We start from the raw sequence: 21,897 nt of genomic DNA on the forward strand, positions 1-21,897 counted from the left end.
TTTCCTGCACTGTTTGTGTCCACCCAGGTTAAAATGAGTTATTTAAATGTGTCCTCTTTTCAGGGTCTTCTGCATAAATAGCCATTTAATGTTTGGTGTTCCTCTAAGGAAAGTAGAAAGAAGTTTCCTAGCCAGCCATGCGTAAAACAATTTGTTGTGATTTTGTGCCAACTTTTAATTAAACATTAAAGACTTGAATCCTTTTAGTTCCAACTGGGTTGATGGCTGATTAAAATGTTGGAACGGGTGATGAGAGCAAATATTTATCAGCACTGACGCGATCGGTGCTATGAGCTTTACCAGACCCGTTATGGGACTCGTGCCATTGGGGCCCTCTGATGGTAAAACGCTGCCATTTCATTTCTCTCAGTTTCTCTCCTGGAGTTGTTTGATGGACTTCTCTTTACTGTTGATGGATTTATAACAGATTGTCCCCACTCTTTTAAAACAGCCTGTTGAGTGAGCTGGCTCAAATTATGGTCAATTTTTTATATATGTATATATATATATATATATATATATATATATATATATATATATATTTATAAATATATAGGTTTTCACTGCTTCTGTGGAGATTAAGAGAATTTTACTTTAGTAAGTGACATATTAAAAGTTTGAGATTTTTCCCGCATAACTGATGAGGAAGACCAGCAAAGAGCCATGACACCACAGGAGCAATACTCGAGTCTGACGTCCTCATCCAGTATCAGGTTAACAGGTTTAGTCCGTAACCTCAATTCAAATACAGAAAACTGACTTTACTCATAACTGACTGGCTCAGAAACTCAGGGACAGGACCGGAAATTTTTGGGATTTTTAATTCTGAGGAAGACTGGTGATCTGGTTAGAGGACAGCAATCAGAGCAAAACAGGAGCAAATGTCTTCAGAAAGCTACAAATGTCATTGAAGCCTGAGACCACGACGGACTTTCAGATCCAAGAATAACCAACAGGACACGTCTGGGAGTTTGTCATTTAAGACCTGAGTTTAAAAAGGTTGTTGTCTTTTGTAGAAAACAATGATCCATTAAGTACATACCAGCTCTCCACTGATCACATCCAGTCCTCAATTTACCCTCAATCTAATCTCTGCTTCCAATCTGTCATTTATTAAACACATTAACTGTGGCTTGTATTTGAGATATGAAGGCAGTCCTGAGATTTTAGAAGCTACTTTGTCGCAGTTTCGTCTTTTCCATCACAACAATCCACACTCAGCACTCAGCCAATCTCTAATGCCGGGTGAATATTTAACCCAGAGGGCTGTGAAGCAAAGAGTCACCATCTCACCTGCCTGCTGACAGACTTTTTATGGTCGGTGTGTACTGTGAACCTTGTCCGCTCACGGTGGCTCAGTCTGAACAGCTGAAGACACACTCAGGACTTCATGTTGTCCTCCACAGGTAGGCAATTCTGTTTTCATCTCTCTGAGTTGTTACATTTCGACAATCCAGATAGAAATCGTGGTCTTAACATCCAGTAGAGAAATCTTAGTTCCTGTGATGGGAAATCAATAATGTCTAAATTTAAGGTATTTTGGTCAATCTGTTGAAACTCTTTGGTCTGTTGTTTTATAAAAGTTGTTAAAAGCACTTGACTGCTTTGGATTTTATACCACTGCTCCTCTAGTTTTTTTCTTTCTAAACAGAAATTCAGAAAATCAGTCCTCATTACTCTGAAATAATCCTTTACTGGAAGTAGGCTAAATGTTTTTCTACTGAATAAGCAGCAGAGAGGACCAGAGACATGAAGTTGGTGTCTAGACTATCAGAAGACAAGCATTCAGTGTAGAGTAAGCCAGGTAAACAGGTATTAACTATGTTAACCATTTTATTAATCTCAATAGAAACACTTACTAAGGTTATCCTGTTGGTTGGTATCAGTTACAACCTTGAATCCAACTCTGCTCCACAGCACTACTGCATATATATATATATACATATATATATATATATATATATATATGGAAGTATATATGGAAATCCTGGAAATTGCTCTCCACATTCTTCAGTGAGAACTACTTCACTGTCCCACCAACCCAACATTTGTCCTGTTCTGGTCTAAAACCAGCTATTTGTACCACGTTGTTTAATGTAGCAGTGTACTTTCTCACACTTTGTACAAGCCTCTAGTGCACTGGCAACCAGCTGCAACTCGCACAGTGAAAATGTGATCTGATGAGGCTGATGAAGCTCTGAGGGACTGCGTGGGAGGAAATGTAGAAGCGACATTGACAGTGTCACAGACTGCATCACGGACTACATCAACTTTGTAGAAAACATTGTATGGTGCTTTTCCAACAACAAAGCCTGGATAAATCCTGATATTAAGACTCTCCTAAAGGAGAAAAAGAGGGTCTTCAAGTCAGAGATGAACTAGGGGAAGTACAGAAGGAGCTGAGGAGGAAGATTATGGAGGAAAAGAGCAACTAAGAGGAAGATGAAGGACCAGCTGCAGTGCAATGACATGAGTGGAGTTCGGAAAGGCCACCACAAGGCACCGGACCCCCAGAGTTCAGGGGATCAGGAGTGACCAAATGATCTGAACCAGTTCTTTAACAAGTTTGACCAGTCATCTGCCCCTCCCCACCCCAGTCCACCCCAGTTGCTCCCATCGTTGACACCTCGAGTTTACAGTCTGGCATTGGGGTGGACAGCGCCATCATCTTCCTCCTACATCCGGCTCTATCACCTGGAGAAGCCTGGAAGCTCTGTGAGAATCATGTTTGAGTTCTCCAGTGCTTTACAGCCAACACTGCTGAGGAACCAGCTGGAGAACACAGGGGTGGATCTACACCTCACATCCTGGATTCTGGACTATCTCTGGAACAGTATGTGCGGATGTGGGTCTGTGTGTTGGACACAGTGTGGGAACTCCACAGGGACAGGTCCTGGCTTCGTTCCTCATTGCTTTACACTGCAGACTTCACACAGTACCTCCACCTGCAGAGGTTCTCTGATGACTCTGCTGGCCTCGTCACAGATGGGGGTGATAGGGAGAAAAGAGAACTCTGGATTTTATAGACTGGTCCCTGTAGAACCACATCCACATCAACAGAGAGAAAACCAAAGAGCTGGTGGTGGATTTCTGCAGCTGGACTAACTCCCCTCAACACCGGTGACCATAGACTGTATAACTAGCACTGCTCCCAGTGCAAGGCAACCTTATTTGTATAGCACATTTCATGAACAAGACAATTCAAAGTGTTTTACATAAAACATTAAAAGCATTACAGTGAGGTGCAGGAAGGAATAACAGGCACATTAAATAAACAAACATTAAAAGAAATAAAAATAAATTAAATGGTAAATGGACTGTACTTATATAACACCTTTATTCAAAGCGCTAAATTAAATAAAAACGGAAAAAGCTAAAATAAAATAGATTAAAGAAATAAATTTCCAGTGTGGGGGAAAACAGTATGAAAACATGATCAAGTTTAAAAACTCAAGCTTAAAAGTAAGCAATGCATCCCAGTAAACCAAAAAATAAAAAATACACAATGCACAATAAAAGACAGCATCAATCATTATTGTACATGTTGTAAATAATAAACAGATTATTAATTTTATTTTTTATTCTTTTAAGAATATCTCAACATTTTTGTCTTATTTTATCATTTCTGTTCTGTGGCTTCGGATCCTTTCTGACTTGAACACTGGAATTCCCCGCTGGGGACGAATCAAGGTCTTATCTTATCTTGATCTTTAGTGTGGCTGACAAAGGTTAACAAAAGCTAACTTGGTGAAGTCTGCTGTTGTCTTGTAAAAAAACAGGAAAATTGTGCATTTTTGTGATGTTAAACTGAAAAAAAAAAAAGAAAAATAATGTTTCTAGTCTAAAAACAAATGCTGTAGTTGTTATGTTTCAGCACCCATGTAGACACAAATGAAAAATACAACAGCTGTGTCATCTGATTGTTGGGAAATCATCAGGAGGACTAACACTGAAATCATAGTTGTTTTTAATCTAAAACTGAGCATTAACCGGTTAGAGGCTGTTTATGATTAGTTAGCCCAGTGGTTCCCAAACTAGGGGGCGGGCCCCCGTGGCGCAGCATGGCTAAAAAAGCTCATAGTTTTTGCACCGCTAGCAAGACATGGACAGATTTGTGAAGGTACCGATGGGCAAAGGATGATGATCAACAACAGATTTCAACTACCAAAAAATTCAAAAAGACAAGAAATATGACGAGGCATGTGTTGCCCCGCATTTGACCAGAGGAGGGGGGCTTGACATTATTGTTGTCAATGACAGGGGGGCCCTGAAAAAAAAGTTTGGGAAGCACTGAGCCAGCCTAAATTTCCAAGGATTGCTAATCTGGCTTTGTAGACCCTTCTGGTCTTAGACTGCCAAATGGCTCACTAACATAACGTTTGTCTTATTCCCCATTTAGTTGAAGGTTCCTTTTCATTCAACGTTTACAGGCCTGCATCCTACCTGTGAACTCCTCTTAACTTACTTTGCTTTGTAAATATATACACGCAACGGGTTTGTGAGAAAAAATGGACAAAGATAAGCAGTGTGGTGGAGGATCTGTCATCCTCTTCAATCATTGCTATCTGGATTACTTTTGTACATGTTGCTGAGGAGGGTTGGTGAAAATGTAAATATAATATAAATAATATATTAATAATAAAAATAATAAAATATAAATAATTTCTCCCAAGGGATAAATAAAGGTATATCTGAATCTGAAGTAACACAGTGAAAGATGAAGCTGTTTAACAGCTCCAGGACCAGAGACCAGTTAGTAACTATATGAAGAATAGACTTTGTTACGTAACAGTTAACCTGGTAACTTTTACTGTCTGAACACATAATTCACTTAAATGCAAACTGAGTTGACTGCAGTGTGAAGATGCCCAAGATTACAAAGAAGAAAAAAGGTTTTAAAAGTAAGAAGAGGTGCTTGTATACTTCTGCTAATCTGGCAGATACTGAAGATTGTGATGGTGTCGGTGCAGAGCTGCAGCTGTTTCTGGATGAAGGAAGGTAGAAAATAATTATTGCTGTCACTCCCACAGGCTGCCAGGATGGAGCCCAATTTCAGCGGTGAGTTCAGTTTTGTTCTTTAAACTACACTTTATAATTAAGAACAAAAAATGTACTATAATGTGGTAGATGCTACACGAAACTGTCTTTAAAACATCTTTAAAAGTTTGCTTTTTTTTTTTTTTTACCTCCCCCAGTGTTTAGTGTTAAAGTCAAAAGCTGATCCAGAGTTTTTGTATAATCTGAACTCCGGATCGCTGGAGAGTAATTCTGTGCTGTGCTGCTGTTACGTGTTTGATGACGTAAACTTTAATTACACTGATGCAGATAAACGAGCGTCCAATGTGCAGGAGACCTTATCTACACTTATCTGTCTGCATAGCAGAGGAACTACAGCACAACAAACGTGCAGCACAACACCAGCATGCATCCATGGTGTAGTTTAGGTTATTGAAAGACCTGATAACTGTACTGGACTTCACTTCAAAGATCAACTACAGACAGATATGAACAGCAGTGGATCATTGAACTCATTAACAGATCATTTTAATTTCTGATAATGGCAAATATAAAATCATTATCAGTTAAATAGTTAAAAAATCCTTCTGCGCTCAAACTTACACCCCATGTCTACAGTAAAAAAAGGTGTATTACAAAGAAGGGTTAGTTTTAGCTCAATAGTTATTTATATCAGAAAATCATGTTTTGTGCAGTGACAAACTGCTGTGTCACATGACAACACTGACCTTCATTTCTCTTCAGCTTTACCTTCAACCCAAAGGAAGGGATTGATAATCCAGCTCTTGTCATTGCTGACGATCCTGGTACGCTTTGATGCACCCACCTTTAAAAACACAAAATTTTTTCCTTAAATCATGACCCAAAGTCTTCTTGGTAATCTTAATCATGTGTGCAGAGCCTGATCAGAGCTTGGTGCCCCGGCTGTGCCAGCTGAAGCGTCTGGAGGGTCAGATCTTCGGCTTTAACCTGCAGGCGGATCCGAGCAGCCGGGGCTTTGAGGTCAAAGATGTGCAGCCTTGGAGTCCTGCAGAGCACAGCGGCCTCAGGGATGGGGACCGGTTACTGGAGGTGAATGAGGAGTATGTACACAACATGGACTTCTGCAGAGTGAGTATCCAGAATAATTTATAATTAGTTGACCTATCCAGAGTCCAGAGTGACGAGACCATCTTCAAGGTCTCAATCAATCACTTAACTGGAGGCTTTTTGATTGTTCATGCAACATACTCAGAGTAAAAGTCATGTTGAGTTTATGTCAGTCCAGCAGAAAGTAAATCTAATATCGAATAGCAGTCTAGTGTGGATCATAACAGTTTTCTTCATTGGATTTTAACTAGATTACTCAAAAATTATAAACATTTTTCATAAGAAACCATGTAACACACAAAAAAACAAAACAAAGACAAATAAATAACAATAACTAAAGCCTCTGTCTTTCTTACCTGACAGGTTGTGAGGAAAATCCAGTCCTGTGGTTTACATTTGTTTCTCCTGGTCCTGAGGAAAGATGAATACGAACAGGTACTGTCTGAAGATGATGAGTTCCAACATTAATCAATGACTAATACTTAGCAAATGGCATTTTATCCCATTTGTCATTGCAATTGGCAGGTGACTATTTATATATAGCAGTCGCGGCCGGCTTTAGAAGAAAATACTTGTAAAAATGCATGTTGATGTGTGCATGTGGAAGCATCAAAATCACTGTTGTCTTATGTAGCAGCAGATGGTTTAAACTAAACTTAAATATTTTTGCTGATAAAAAACTAATATTGATTTTATGTGACAAACAGCAGATTAATCTCCCAGTTAGAAGCTTAATTTGTATGGTTTTCAGCACAAATACAGTAAGAAAGCTTAACAGCTGCAACTGAGATGTGTGAAACAACAGAAAAAATGCCTTCAGTTTTTAACCTTATCGTCAGTGATACTGGATGCACTGTGTTTGATCAACGTTTCAGTCAGTAGCATGAGGAAACATTCCACACACTTATTCCACAGTCATTTTCCTCAAATTTATGCTTCCATGAGCTAAATCATATGGTTGTGTCTTTTCCAGGCAGTGTCCATGGATGTGGACCTGCAGCTGTTTGCCAAAGCCTCCAAAGGAGACTGCTGGTCCAGACCAAGACTATATCACATCAAAAAGGACCCAGAGCACGGCCTAGGGATGACCATCCTCTCAGTAAATGGTACCTTTCAATGAACACACCTCTAGGGACAATAAACATGGAGTATATTGTGTCTTCTATACTAAGAATATCAGTAGATGTGATGATTTATTTACCTTTAAAGGTTCACTTCCTTCTATTTATTTCTCACAGTTCGCCTTTTCTTTTATTTAGCACAGTGAGTAGGAGCAGGGAGAAACAGTGGAGGAAATCATGTCCTGACTCCACTTCTGTACTGACAGAAAACATTTTTAGATCCTGAGAAGTTTAAATATTCTTTGAGAAACACTGTGCTGTACAAAAATATCACAAGATGTAGAGGATGCTTCCCTTTAAAGACAAATTCTTCATACTGGAGTCCTGCTCAGAATCATTGGCTCTTAAGAATAGTAAAGAATGTGAATATCTTCATAAATAAACAGACTTGAGCACTTTTTTAGCTGAAAAATCCAGGAAAACGTTCAGATTTTGCCAAAAAGAAGAAAAATAAAAGAAACACCAAATTTGCCTGAAGACATTTAACAGTGTTTCCTTTTTCTTAACCGTTTAATGCCTGACCCAAAAAACAATTTGCAGAAAATTCTAAATTGCTTACATTTGTAACATTTTAACATAATGTTTATTAATTAATAAATTAATTAATAAATAATTGGTATATATGTGTTGCTCATTACCGTGTGGTGTCAGAATTGTTGTAGTACAAGAAATATCCACCAGGGGGCAAAAGAAAAGTATCAGATTGTACACAAGTGTTTTGAGCGAAGTTTTCACCATAAAATTTTGCAATAGCTCTCAGAAAACTGTATGTATCAATTATTAGACACGAAAAGTTAAAGAGTTAATTATTTTTGTTATTATTATTATTATTATTATTATTATCATTATTATTATTATTATAGTCGTAGTAGTAGTAATAACACTAACAATAATGATGGCTGCATTGTGGTTTGGTGGTTAGCATTATGGTCTTACATTAAGAAGGTTGCTGGTTTGATCCTTAGCTGGGGGGAGGTTCAACCAGTGGCCTTTCTGTGTGGAGTTTATACACTCTTGGAAAAAGAAGTGCTGCATATAACCATATGCAGAAAGGTTCTTCGGCTTGTCTTCATAGGAGAACCCTTATTGGTGCCTGTTAGAACCCTTTGTAAGGGTTTTAAGTGAATTCTTTCAGAGGATTCTGACTAGAACCTCATATAGTGTTACACGCAGAACCATAAGTTAAAGGTTCCCCCCAGAGCCCCCTATGACAGGTTCTACACCGAACCCTGCAATGATGTGGTGGTTCCACCAATAACCCGTTACTGGGGGTTATGGCCAGAACCCTTTTATATCCCATGGGTTTCATCCAGATCCACTCAGAGGTTTTGCAACAGATTGAGGGGCTAGAACTGCTGAGTGCAGATCTGAAAAGGTAAAGGTAGGGGAAACGATAACAGGCTATGTTGTATTGTGTCAGTAATCATTCTTTTTTTCAATCTACAATTCATAATAAGATGCGGTTGGTGGTGACTTCTTTTCCTGTACTGTCCATTTCACTCATGCTACCAACTTTAAAATATTGTCTAATTGATAACATAACACAGGACTTAAAGCACAGAACTCAAATTTATAGCACAGCATTCGAAAAGGTTGAATTTTAGCTGAATCTGCATTTCCCATGAGCCTTTGTGGTCCAGATATATTGAGTTTTAAAAGTAGCCCCGCCCCCTCTGATAGAAACATAACATGTTCATTTTTCTTTGCTAGTCATTATTATTACACTGCATGATGTAGAAAATATTAGAAACAACTTATTTGTTTTAGTAATGAGACACTTTTTATACAAAACATAAAATGATAATTAATCAATATGTAAAAGTTTATGTTCAAATAAAATCTGGGCTAAGAGCGCAGCTAAATTACAGGCTAACTGGCAGAAGCAAACCCCGATAATTGAGTCCTGCTGGGCGAGCGTCGTTGTGCACCTTGTGTCATGTACACTGTGGCTGCTGATTGCCATGATCAGCCTCATGGTTTAACTCTTCACCTGACTGGTCAGCACAGTTGTCTATCATGGAGATAAGGGATCAAGGCCAGTCATTGTTTTGCTAAATGCAATACATTTACCTAGTCTATGACAAGACATGACATTTCAGACTTTGTTAGAATCAGTAAAATGAATTGATGAGAGCATTCCAGACACATGCATTAAAAATACTTTTTAAACCACGAATATTTGAGGATGATTATCTCCTAACACCTATACTTTCACTAGGCCGTGAAGAAACTTTTCTCCCAAAAAAGGGTTTTCTGCATTAAGAATTCATATAGGAACCCCAATTCTTACAGAGAACCCTTGAAGAACCCTTGAATGAAAAAGGGATTTTCAGACGCAAATGGTTTTGGGTAGAACCTATGCTCTTCATGGAGAACCCTTTTGGAACCCTTATTTTTAAGAGTATACGTTCTCCCATGTATGCGTGGGTTCATCCTGGGTAGTCTGGCTTCCTCCCTCTGTCCAAAGACATACATGTTAGATTAATTGGTTACTTTAAAATTCTCCCTAGGAGCGAGTGTGAGTGTGAATGTGAATGTGTTGGCCCTGTGATGGACTGGTGACCTGTCCAGGGTGTACCCGGCCTCTCACATGCTAATTCCTGGGATAGTCTCCAGCTTCCCCACGACCCTTAATTGGATTAAGTGGTATAGATAACAATATAAAAATAATAATAATAAATTTTGTTTAAAAGTGTCTTTAAAAAAACTCAAGGACACTGTACAATAATAAGATAAAACAACAATAGATCATAAAATCACTATAAAATAAGAAATGCAGAACAGTGTAGATGGACATAAAGTAAGTAGGCAAACTTGAACAGATGAGTCTTCAGTGTGGATTTGAAATGGGGAGAGAGTCCATATTTCGGATGTTGGGTGGTAAGGAGTTCCAGAGTTTGGGAACAGGTGGCTGAAAGCTCTACTCCCCATGGTGCTGAGGCTGGCAGAGAGTACAGTGAGGTGGATGGAGGAAGAGGATCTGAGGGAACGGGCTGGAGTGGCAATGTAGACGAAGTCAAAGAGACATGGAGGGGCGATGTTGTGGATGGCCTTAAAGGTGAACAGGAGGAGTTTGTAGTTAATTCTTTGTGTAAGCCAGAGTAGCTGTGGTAATACAGGGGTGATGTAACGGGATGATGGGTTTCTTGTAACCATCCAGACAGCAGAGTTATGGACCAGTTGAAGCTTGTGGAGGGACTTATGGGGGACACCAAAAGAGGAGGTAGTTACAGTAATCAATGGGCAAGGTGACAAGACTATGGACAAGGATGGAGGCAGAGTGGCCAGTGAGGGAGGGGTGGAAGTGGTTGTGAAGATGGAAGTAGGCAGACTGGGTAATGTTATTGATGTGGGAATAGAATGACAGTGGGCTATTGAGGATGACGCTCAAACTCTTAAATAGAGGATAGGGGAAGACTGAGGAATTGTCGATTGTAAGGGGGAAGCTGTCAACTTTTGATACTTTTGACTTCGGATAAGAAGGAGGTGAAGGAGGTGGGTGGGAGTGTGGAGTCTGCTGTGAAGGTAGAGTTGGGCTTCATCTGTGAAGCAATGGAAGTTGATATTGAATTAGTGAAAAATATTTCCAAGGGGGAGAAGATAGGTAATGAAGAGGCCCCAGGACAGAGCCCTGGGGCACACCTTTAGTGTCTGGGGAGGGGGTTGGAACAGAAAGATTTAACAAGTTAAACCAAGAAAATTCCACTTTTGACATTTGTGGTGCATTACTTAGTTGTAGTTTAGTTCACACAGCTATTTATCCCTAGAGGCCTAGTAAGTTGTTGTCATATTGCTGAGTTTCATGGGTTTAAACACATTTCAAAGCATTTAATAAAATTAACTTATATTTAGATTTTTCTTTTTTCTTTTTTAGTGTCATATTTTAATTAAACGGAGATTAGCGTTTTAAGAATTAGTTTAACTATTTTGGGGGACATCTACATCTTTAATGAAAATTACATGAATGTGAATGTAAATTTGTAAGTGCTCTGCAAATGACTGAAACATCAATATCTTAACATTCAGAGTTAAACAGCCTTAGTTCTCTGTTACGAACAGCTTAATGCTCATCACTGGGATGCATAACATGAATAGTAATCGTTAAAGTACTGATAAATTACTGGGTAACTACTTAATCTAATCTAATATTTCACTTCTCATTCACAGCCAGTGGATTTACCAGTGACAAATAAGTTTTTCCTTCTCGTGGTTTCATGTACTTACTTGTGTGAAATAGTTGTTTCTTAGTGTAGGTGCTCCTAGATGGCTCTTTTGCTGTGAATTGTTCCTAGGTGATTAGTACTGAATTGAGTACAACAATAATGGATAATTGTCAGCTTGCAGTAATGAATAATTGGTGAAGCAGCAGTTGTTGCCAAGTCAGTGGTCTCTCCACTGAGCGTGGACCAGCTGCTCAACAGTTGTTCTTATGGTCCCAGTTTGGACAAGTTCCTGATGGGTCTGTGGTGTGGTGCCTGTGGTCCACATCAGTTGTTCAGGAGTCTGTAGTTTGTTCCCGTGGTCCGGACCAGTTACTTCTTGTTCTGTGGTGTTGTTCTTGTGGTCCTGACCAGTTGTCCTGTGGTTCATGTCCAAACTTTAGATTCTTTGTAAAATAATAAATAAGGTAGCTGGCTGGCAAATTGTAAATTCACAGAAGCAGAAATAATACAGGATTCATCATGAAGTGTCTAAATCCCAGCTGCTTTCACCGTCCACACAAGAGCTTCTAGACTTCCAGTTTTTCCATGATTTCATCCTCTTTTTACATGTAGAAATTCAATGAAAGCGCCAGGTAGTTTGAGATGATGGGGAACTGAACTGACAAGTATTTCTCCAGTTCTGAGATGAAATCTTTCTTGGATAACGTGTAAGGATCTTTACATTACTCAAGTTTTCTAAGGTAGCTGAACTTGCATCTAATACGCTCAAACATTGTCATGCGACTTCCTTGTGAAACATTAGCATTGGTTACAATGCCTCCCACCGGCTGAGTGACTCATTTTGATGTTACATTACTTTTTTTCAGTATTAAATGACTAGTTGCTGTTTTGGGTCAGAATTTCACATGAATGTTAATTTAAAGCAGCTAAAATTAATATTGGTTAATAGATCATTTTAAATATATCATTATGTCTCATTAAGCCAGTTCTTTAATTTTAGTATTTGAGGTTCAACTCTTGGGGAAAGATGTACAAAAATATTAGCGTGTAGTGGAATGAGCAACATGCTTTTCCCTGGAAACTTATGTTACAGCAGTTTTATTCACAGATAAAAACATTATTAACATTTTATAACAGTGTTGGTGCATCACCAGGTCAAAAGGGCCAGTACATGGTGAGCACGGTGACTGATGGTCCAGCAGAGAAAGCTGGTGTCTGCAGTGGAGACATACTGATCTGGATCAATGGCGTCTCAGTGTCAACGCTCACACACAGCACCCTCAACAGAATTGTATGAGTCAGACTTCCTTCAGTAAGATTTAACGTGTGTTTTGTTAGACCGAACATGTGTGAGATTGTGCTCTGGGTTTGGTTTCAGGTGAAGAAGAGTGAGGACTCGGTAACAGTGCTGGTTATTGACAGCGACAGTGAGTCCTGCTATGTCAGGAGGAAGATGCCCATCCTCCCTGTGGTGGCAAAAAGCTTCAACCTTCCCTTCACTCCAAAAAACATCCATCTGGTAAAAAGAGACGACGGATACGGATTCCTGCTGAGACAGGAGAGGATTAAGGCCCTACAAAAGATAGGTGAGAGAAACGCTGATGCAAATCCATGCACAGAACCATGCACAGTCACCTGACAGAGTCACTCTCTTCCCTGTCTGAACGTCATGTGACGTAGTTCATGTGCTGAGGGATGTGGATGAGGGGAGTGCAGCGGAAGAAGCAGGGATGGAGGACGGAGACTTGCTGCTAGCTGTTAATGGAGAACCTGTAGAGTCCGTGGAGCACGAAGATATTGTCAAAAAGATTAGGAAGAGTGGTGATCAAGTTATTCTCACCTCTATATCTATGCAAGGAAGAGACTATTACACAGAGGCAAGTACGCAAGCATCAGTATAATAACTGAAGTCTTCAGGGTGAGTCAGGACTTTAACCGCTTCCTGTTTCCTTACAGTTAGCCATTTCTCCTCTGCTGTTCCACCATGAATGTTGTTTCCATGACACGAAGAGGCAGAGGAAAGCTTCTCAGAGAATAAATACAAATTATGATCTGGATAGAGAGGAGATGGACTCCAATCTGCACTCACTCTGTGTCCTTGATCACTCAGGAACTGCAGTCACACAGGTTTGATCCCATCATTCATTATATCCTGAACCCAAACAACATTTTGTCTGGTTTTAATCAGAAAATACTGTGTTTGTGCTCAACTATAAATATACTGTTCCTAATTGCTTTTCGTTTGATGTCAGTTTTATAAAAATAGGAAAAAAAGGGAAAGAAGTTCAGTGTTTATGACCTTCTTATCAAAGTTGTTTAGGGTTAGCACATATAAGACACCCATGGTGATTCTTCGAGTTTCTGTATTCTGCTGTACCACATTTAAACCATATTTATTTATAGCATATCATATAACTCTACAAGAAGTCCGCAGTTGGGGTAATGGCCTTATTTTTCAAGCAGAGTTTATACATTTCTTCACTATAATAGATAAAATTACCACAGCAATGCAGCCATAAAATGTAAATAAAAACAGAATTTAATCATTTGCAAATCTCCTGAACCCACATTTTATTCCCAGTAGAACATAAACAACACATCAGATGCTGAAACTGGGACTTTGGCAAACTGGGAAAATATGAGCTCATTTTGAATCTGATGGCAGCAGCACTTTGATATTAAGTTGGAACAGGAGCAACAAAACCCTGGAAAAGTTTTTTACACAAATCCAAAACAACCAGAGGATCATTTGACACCTAAATTAATTATAGGAGCATTTCAGAGAGTTTCTCAGATGGAAAGATGGACAGAGGTTCACTAATCTGAGACAACCTGTGTCTAAAACTTGTGGAACAATTTTAGAAAAATGTTTCTGTGTAAAATTGCAACAAATGTTAAGATCCCATCATCTACAGTGTATAATATCATTAAAAGATTCTGGTAATCGGGAGGAATTTCTGGATGGTCTGGATTAAAAGCAGACATGATTCTCTACTGGAAACCACTGCATGGACTCAGGAAGAGGTCCAGAAATTACTGTCTGTGAACACAACTCACCCTGAAATCCACTAGTAATCCACAAATTTTTTTTTGTTGTTTGTTTTATTTATTTATATGTTTTTGTAATTTTTGCATCTATTGTATTTTAGGTTCACCAGGGATTTACAAATAGAAGCAAAACGCCCTTTTATTGTTCTTGTACATGAGTCTTTGCCTTGGATCTGCCATTGCTAGTTGAGGGTTGATGTGAATGAAAAGCACATTTTAAAGCTTTTTGTAGAGGATAGATGAATTTTGTGGTGCCATGTAAGTGTGGACTGATGATCCTTTTCCTGGATAAGCAGGTTTTAAAGTGGATGTTTTGTCAATATTTACCTAGAGGTTAAAGGTTGAGCCAGCTAATTCATCCTGAAGGATTCCTTCTGGAGGACACCAAAAGAGGAGGCAGTTCTGACACAAAAAGTGACCCAACCAAGATTCATCCTCCTGCACTGTCAACAGTAACAGTCATTTAATTTCTTTACGAACCTTTGAAATATCTCACTTCAGACTGCTTTCGGCCCAATATTGATTCCTCGGCTTTTGAATCACATTCAGTGGGAGCCATGCTTCTTTCTCTGATAGGTTACACTTCAGAATACTCTGGGTGGCTGCAGTGACTATTTTCAATTCTCACCTGAATCTAATTTAATGTGTTTTTGCCTAAAGAAATTCTTCCTCAACATTAAGAGCTGCCAAACAAAGTTTAGTTTAACAGAAAGAGACAGCTTCACACCGGTGTTTTGGAGAATTCTGCTGTGAAGGTGAGATACCGGGTGAGATAAGTTAGCTAATAACTACTAATATTGTTTTCTCAGACTTCCCAATTTCACTATTACATAGGTGGTTAAAGTTGAACTAAACTAGAGGTCCGTGTTTACTACTGGAGTATTGAAGAGGACAATAAAACAGAATCGAATGTTTAAGAATCAGCTGTTGGGCTGTTGGTTGTATCACATGCTGTATAACAAAGTAATGCTATGGCTATGTCTTAAGATGTCATAGTAAAGAATCCTTTAAAAAATTCCTAGATTCGGGCACTGATCAATCGTTCGTTTTTCCATTTCTGAGATTTCCTGAAAATTTTATCAAAATCCTTCCATAACTTTTTTTGGTTATGTTGCCAACAGACAGACAGATGCAGCTAAATACATGACATTAACAACGTACAGTTCTCGGCCTCTGTAGCCATCTTTTGCTGGTCTACACTGACGTCCTGGCCACTCCATATTGATGGAGATGTAGTAGAAGTGGCTGCAGAGTGAACCGCTAAGCTTGCAATTATACAGGATTCTGGCTTCCACATTTCAGTTTGAACTCTATAAAATCTCCAGGTACATTATCCTCCTGTCAAAAAGGATCACGTTTACACTGATGCTGCATCAGCGAGGTTTTACACGCCCCAGGCCACACGCCCAGCTAACTCTTTAGCTTATTTAGATCAGGAAAGCTGTGCACTGAGCTCTGAGATGTTACTGAGATGAAATGTGTGCAGCCTGCACTAATGGTGTGTTCATGGTGAGGAAAATAGTCCATTTAATTTAGGGTCACAGCGGGGCTGGAGCCTATCCCAGCAGCTATCAGCTGAGAGGCGGGGTACACCCTGAACAGATCGACAGCACATTGGCAACCATATGTTTTTATAATGGTAATAAAATTTATGTTTTCATTTCTTTAAATTAGTCTGTTCCATTATTTAAATTTATTTTATTTTATTAAATATTTGTTTCACATTTTATTTTATTTCACCTGATTTGATGTCATTTAATTTAACCTAATGTGACTTTATTCGTTCAGTTTAATACTTTATTGTACCATATTTCACTTTGTTTTTTTGCTAATTCTGATTTTGTTTGCATCCGGTGTGTTTTCCAGCTGTCCGAGACAACCGCCGGTGTTATGTTATAATGGAAAAGAAGTGACCAGACCCAGGAGGTGCCGCTCAGGGACTTTGAGTTTGGAGAAATTAATGATTTCACAGGACATGTGGAGACTGAAGTTAATGTTTTCCTTGTGCTTATTTAATTATTCCTACAATTATTACTGTGTAACTCTCCTCTGTGTCAAGAACAGTCCTCCACATCTTTAAAGAGATCACATCAGTGGTTTTTTTAACTTCATATTCACTAAGAGTACATACTGATCCTCATTTAGTGTCTAGACATATGGTTGTAAACAATAATGAATGAATGTGTGAATAAATGTGTTATATGCATGTTAAAAGCTGAAGATGTAAAGTTTGAAGTGTAATTTATTGTTTTGTCATCCAGAAAATTTGAATAAGAAAAAATGGCATTATGCAAAACTTCTTTAATTTTGCTGCCACCCGTTCAAAGTTACCGTCATTACATCAGGTCAGACGATGCAAATTCTTTTAGTTTCTCACACTCTGATCTAAGAATTACTTATGATCATTACTGTTTCTTTCTTTCATAACTTAAATATAAAATATAAGTAAACTGGAATGTAGGAAGTAAAGTAGTACTGTAGAATAATAATTAGAAGGGTCAGTCAAAGCCCTCGTGTAATCTTTAGGAAGACTGATCGAACTCTAGAGGTGCAGGAAACAGCCAAACCTGCACAAATATGGCCTTCATACAAAAATAATCAAAAGTGAGCCTTATTAACCGCTATTATTGTCACTAAATTCAGTCTCAGAGTTTCTCTTGCTGATTTTGACTAAAAGTATATTTGGTAAAAAAGTGCCGCAGAATTTTTGCTTTGGCCTTGAGTTGCAGCCAGTGACATGGGCATTGGTTCTATCATCTTAATAGCTGAGCAAAGTATGCATGCAAATAAATAACAACAAGCAAACTTCAGATGGGGTCTGTAAAATAAAGTAAAATACTGTAGCTCAGACAGCAGGAAGATCCCAGTACACTTCAGATCCCACATGGACTTCTTGATAATAATGGATAGCCCTCAAATGAACATTGCATGCAAGTACAACCCAAGAATCTTGTGTGTGAACAAGGGGCAACGTGCATGAGTAAAGACTAAAATTCTTTTAGTAAGCTACAGAAAGAATAATAAACTGGGACATTTACCAGAAACTGAACGTGCAGGGTGGGCCAGTTTTGCTTTGGATTTTTCACCTTTTTCCCCAAGCAGTAAATGTCAGGAATTTTTTTTACTTAAAATACAGAAAATAATAAATAGCAAAAAATCTCAAGTTTAAGTTTAATCCTTTTAGGCATTTGCTGTGATGGAAATTTTGACCATGACACATATTTTTGTATGCACAGGATGTATTGTATATGACGTAGAAGAATAATATATTAAAAAGATCAATTAAAACATGAGTTTTGAAATACTTTTTGGTCATGGTTAATTTGTCATATAGTAAATAAGCTTTTCTATTTCAGCCTACATGGCAGGAATCAAATGCAGAACTCAAAGCCAGTTCACACACAGAGGGTTCATCAGTTCAGTTAGTCTTTATTTCTACCAAACCCAGCAGGGTAGTAATGTAAACTATATTCATATATATATATAGCAGTGCTAGACAAATACTTGTGTGGTTGTGAAGATTCTGCAGAACCCAGTCTGACTCCAGGTGAAGGTTTGTTTACTCTGGGGATGAGCAGTCCTGCAGGACCACCCAAGTCCAGTTACCGAGATGTACCATCCTGCATCTTTTAAATTAATCCCCTTCTCCAATAAAAGAGAAGGGTATCAGTTATATATTTCAGTATCAGAATCAGAATGCCATTTTTTGTCATTATACTTGTACAACAAGCTTGGGAAGCATCTCCTTTTTCATTGCAGTGCAAAAAGTGAAAAAAATGCTCTTTATAAAGATGGAATATAAAATCTTACAAGTACAATTTTAAAGTGTTAAAAATGGAAGTGAAATTTAAAAATGTATTGCAGCGGTAAAAATGTACACAATGTAAACTGCACAATAGGTAAAGTAAAAGATGCATTACATCTGTAAAAAATAACTTTGCACCAGTAAGGCAGCAGTAATGTTTATATTGATTGTTATTATGTTGGATGGGGTTGTTATGAGAGTTCAGGGAAGTGATAGTGACACAGCAAACCGTCTGATTGCTGCAAACATAAATACTGTGACGACTCTCCTGCACAATGCTCAAGATGGATACACTGCTGTTGGTTGAGGATTACGCAAATGGAAGAATTAGGAGAGAACGTGTGTTCAGGGACCATGAAGATTTTGTTGCCTGTGATGATGGTTGGCTAAAAAGAAGATTTAGATTCTCAAGATCTTTTTGCTGAATTGGACCCAGTTTTAGACAGACCTACCCGATGGAACTGTGCCATTCCAGTCCAAGTACAGGTGCTTACCACGCTAGGGTTTTCTAGCAACTGGCTGTTACCAGGAATTAGCCAACAGGTATGTGTCCGATGAATGACAAAATATTTATTCCTCTGCCCAAATTTTGGTAACAATGCCAAATATAATTCTGCTAAATTCTTTTAGGTCTGGGATTTCACAGCAGTCCCTGAGCGCAATAATACCGGCAGTCTTGAATGGCATTATTAAAATGAGTAATAGATACATCAGGTAAGAGGTTATTTGCATTAATTTCCATTTTCCCAAATGTAATCAGCACAATTGACTGTACTCATATTGTTATAAGGGCCCCTGTGATAATGAATTTATTTTTGTCAATAAAAAACACACACATTATGTTAACATGCAAATCATATGTGACTCCAACCTGATGATCACCAACTTGGTAGATCAACACATGACTCCTTCATCCTGACACACAGCAGTGTAGGGAACAGACTGCAGGCACTGTGCGTGATGACTGGCTGCTTTAAATCCTTAAAAGGTCATTAGTAGAAATGCTGACCATTAAAGCCTGAAGTTAAATGTTATCCCCTGCAGATGATAGTGGCTACCCACAGCTCCTTATTCAGTTCCTAAACCCACAGAGTGCAGAGGAAATTCGGTATAAAGACATTAGAGTGGAACATGCCATTGGTCTTCTGTTATTGGGATGAATCATGGCAGATTTTTGTACAATCTGACAAAAGTCTGCAAGATTGTCAGGGCGTGTGGAGCTATCCATAACATGGTACTGAGGACAGATAAAATATGTAACAGTGCTTTAACTGTGGTTTCTGCCAGGTCAGTGTCTCCCTCCTTCTCTAACACTATGTCACAAACTGGCTTCTCCAACTACTGAAGCCATTTTTTGGTCTAGCAGACGGTGTGAGCTCGGGTGTGCTGTTGCCCCCTCCAGTCTTTTTCTTTTTGTTCAGTTTTGTTAGTACCGCTGAAAAACTGCACCACACACGCAACACATCGCTCTCGCAGAGTTTTCTTTTGTGACTTTGCTGCTGTGACCACCAAACAAGTTCTTTCCTCACCTCCACCTCACCCACGAGCTGTGAACAGCTGATAAGCAACACCTGCCAAGACTTCCAGTTTCTTTGTGAGACATTATGCTACTTCTGGATGAAACTTTGCCTCAGCTCTCTTAAATCAAGTCTGGAGCCGCCAGTCTTGTTAGGCCAATTATAAGGTGGTAGAGTTCTTTAGTTTAGGAAAGGATATTATGATCCAGCAGCAGCCCAAACCTACAATCAATATGCATCTGTTGCACAGTGGAAACAGCTTCAAACATGCTAAATGGACTGCATTTAACTATTGATTGACTGATTGAGACATTACTCTTATCAATGCATCGCAGGAAATGTGGGATTCACTAACTCGGTGATGAAGCACATTTTAACAGCCTGGTGACTGATGCCAGCATTGGCGGAACTTTGGCTGTTTTTGTAAAATGTAGAAGAACGATGGGAACATGAAAAACCGGATTACTTTTGTAATGCGACACCAGTGCAGACCTGGCAACACACTAGCAGAGATTTATCATTTACCTGGCACAGTCTTTTACCAGTGGGATTATCACATACACTGACAAACTGCTGCAACTGTTGGAGTCCCTCAATCACATTGTGAGATGTTTCTCTGCTGAATTCTTGAAGGACATGAAATTGTAATTATCACTACTTGAAAATTTGAGCAATTTAGGCCACAGATTTGAGACCTACAAAGAAGCAATTCACTGACTTCAGGGCCCTACACTCTTGACCCGCCAGGGCCTGTACCCCATGACTGCAGCGGGCTCTGGCTGGAGCTCTCCTCTGCTACCCTCTGGGTGGGGTGGCTTGGGTTCGTGCCCCGGGATTGCTGCTGATGGCCCGGGCCTCTGGGCTGCCCAAGTCCTCAAAGGCATGGTCGCATTTGCATGATTTCACTCACCACTCCTCATCACTGATCACTCCTTATTCCTCATCCTATGCAAACTGACACAGTTACTGTCACCTATATTATATTATATATATATATATATATATATATATATATATATATAATATATATATATATATATATATATATATATATATATATCTTGGTATCATTCTGGACTCTGAGATAAATTTTAACAGTGACGAAACTAGCTTTTCACCAGAAGAAGAAAATATCGAGCGTAAGGGCTCTGATGGTTCAACATGATCTAGAAAAATTGTTTTCAATAGTCTAGACCAGTGGTTCCCAACCTTTTGTCCTTGGGGACCCCCTTCCCACATATACGAAAAAGCCATGGACCCCCTGCCCCACCCCGTGCTGAAACCATGCTGGTTTTATGCTTTCAAAAGTAAAATTCTCACCATATTGTATTCTGGCTGAGTTCTGTCCTTCCATAAAGCCAAAGTTGATTAAAATTAACAAAGCCTTACTTTTTTTTACTTAAAATAGGGACAGTGTGTGGACATTAATCACAATGGCCCCTAATGTTTAAAGCCTCATGGACCCCCTGTGCTCTTTGGGGGATGCCCTTGGGGGGTCCCGGACCCTAGGTTGGGAACCATTGGTCAAGACCACCATCACGGAGACAACAACTAATCCAGAATGCTGCTGCTTGTGTCCTCACAAAGATTAAAGGAAAGGGAGCTTGTTGCTCTGGTTCTCAGATCTTCACACTGACTTCTGCTGGTGTACGAAGCTCTGAATGACTCTGATCCACAACTACACATCTAATCTGCTGACACCATATGAGCCACCAAGACAATCATCTGGGTCAAGTTTGCTTTCAAACATTTAGCTTTTCTGCTCCCGATACCTGGAACAAACCTGAAGTCTGCTCTAACCTTAGTTCATTTAAAGCAGGTCTGATAACTCTTACTTGCCACAGCTTGTAACCCGTTGGTACCAGAAGTCTGGTGGGTGTGCCATGACAAATAAATATGTATTTTACTCAGTCCCCCTTCCAGGTACTCATACATGACGTACACCTTTGGAAAGCTATGATTCTTGATATTTTTATGATGTATATCATAAAAACTGTAGACAGTTGCCAATGAAGATGAACTGAAAAAACAGTCCTATTACATCACCTAAAAAAGTGTCTGAATTCCCTCAACCACATGTCATTCAGCTCCACACTGGCCTGGTAACAAGCCACTCACTTGATTCAGGTATGTTGAAG

General features: G+C 39.1%; 2 protein-coding genes across 2 annotated transcripts in view; one reads left to right on the forward strand and one right to left on the reverse strand.

The window, feature by feature from the left end:
* Positions 1-1,073: 1,073 nt before the first annotated feature.
* On the forward strand, positions 1,074-17,722 carry LOC121645683 (Na(+)/H(+) exchange regulatory cofactor NHE-RF3-like). The gene is made up of 11 exons (XM_041994283.1): positions 1,074-1,406; positions 5,031-5,058; positions 5,761-5,822; positions 5,915-6,126; positions 6,469-6,540; positions 7,079-7,211; positions 12,544-12,680; positions 12,768-12,975; positions 13,070-13,266; positions 13,346-13,516; positions 16,304-17,722. Exons 1-11 carry the CDS (start codon positions 1,391-1,393, stop codon positions 16,334-16,336), a joined length of 1,269 nt encoding a protein of 422 aa, XP_041850217.1. The 5' UTR covers positions 1,074-1,390; the 3' UTR covers positions 16,337-17,722.
* Positions 13,350-21,897, reverse strand: part of nlk2 (nemo-like kinase, type 2) — a 34,180-nt gene continuing 25,632 nt past the window's right edge. The window contains exon 12 of the transcript XR_006011491.1: positions 13,350-13,360. The gene's annotated coding sequence lies outside the window, so the exon portion shown is untranslated. The remainder of the gene's footprint in view (positions 13,361-21,897) is intronic.

The sequence above is a fragment of the Melanotaenia boesemani genome, chromosome 9, assembly GCF_017639745.1.
Source record: "Melanotaenia boesemani isolate fMelBoe1 chromosome 9, fMelBoe1.pri, whole genome shotgun sequence".
NCBI classification, from domain to species: Eukaryota; Metazoa; Chordata; class Actinopteri; order Atheriniformes; family Melanotaeniidae; genus Melanotaenia; species Melanotaenia boesemani.

Coding starts and splice junctions, on each gene's coding strand:
- LOC121645683 (XM_041994283.1), top strand. Junction 5,059..5,760: donor GATGGAGCCCAATTTCAGCG/GTGAGTTCAGTT, acceptor ATTTCTCTTCAG/CTTTACCTTCAACCCAAAGG. Junction 5,823..5,914: donor TGTCATTGCTGACGATCCTG/GTACGCTTTGAT, acceptor TCATGTGTGCAG/AGCCTGATCAGAGCTTGGTG.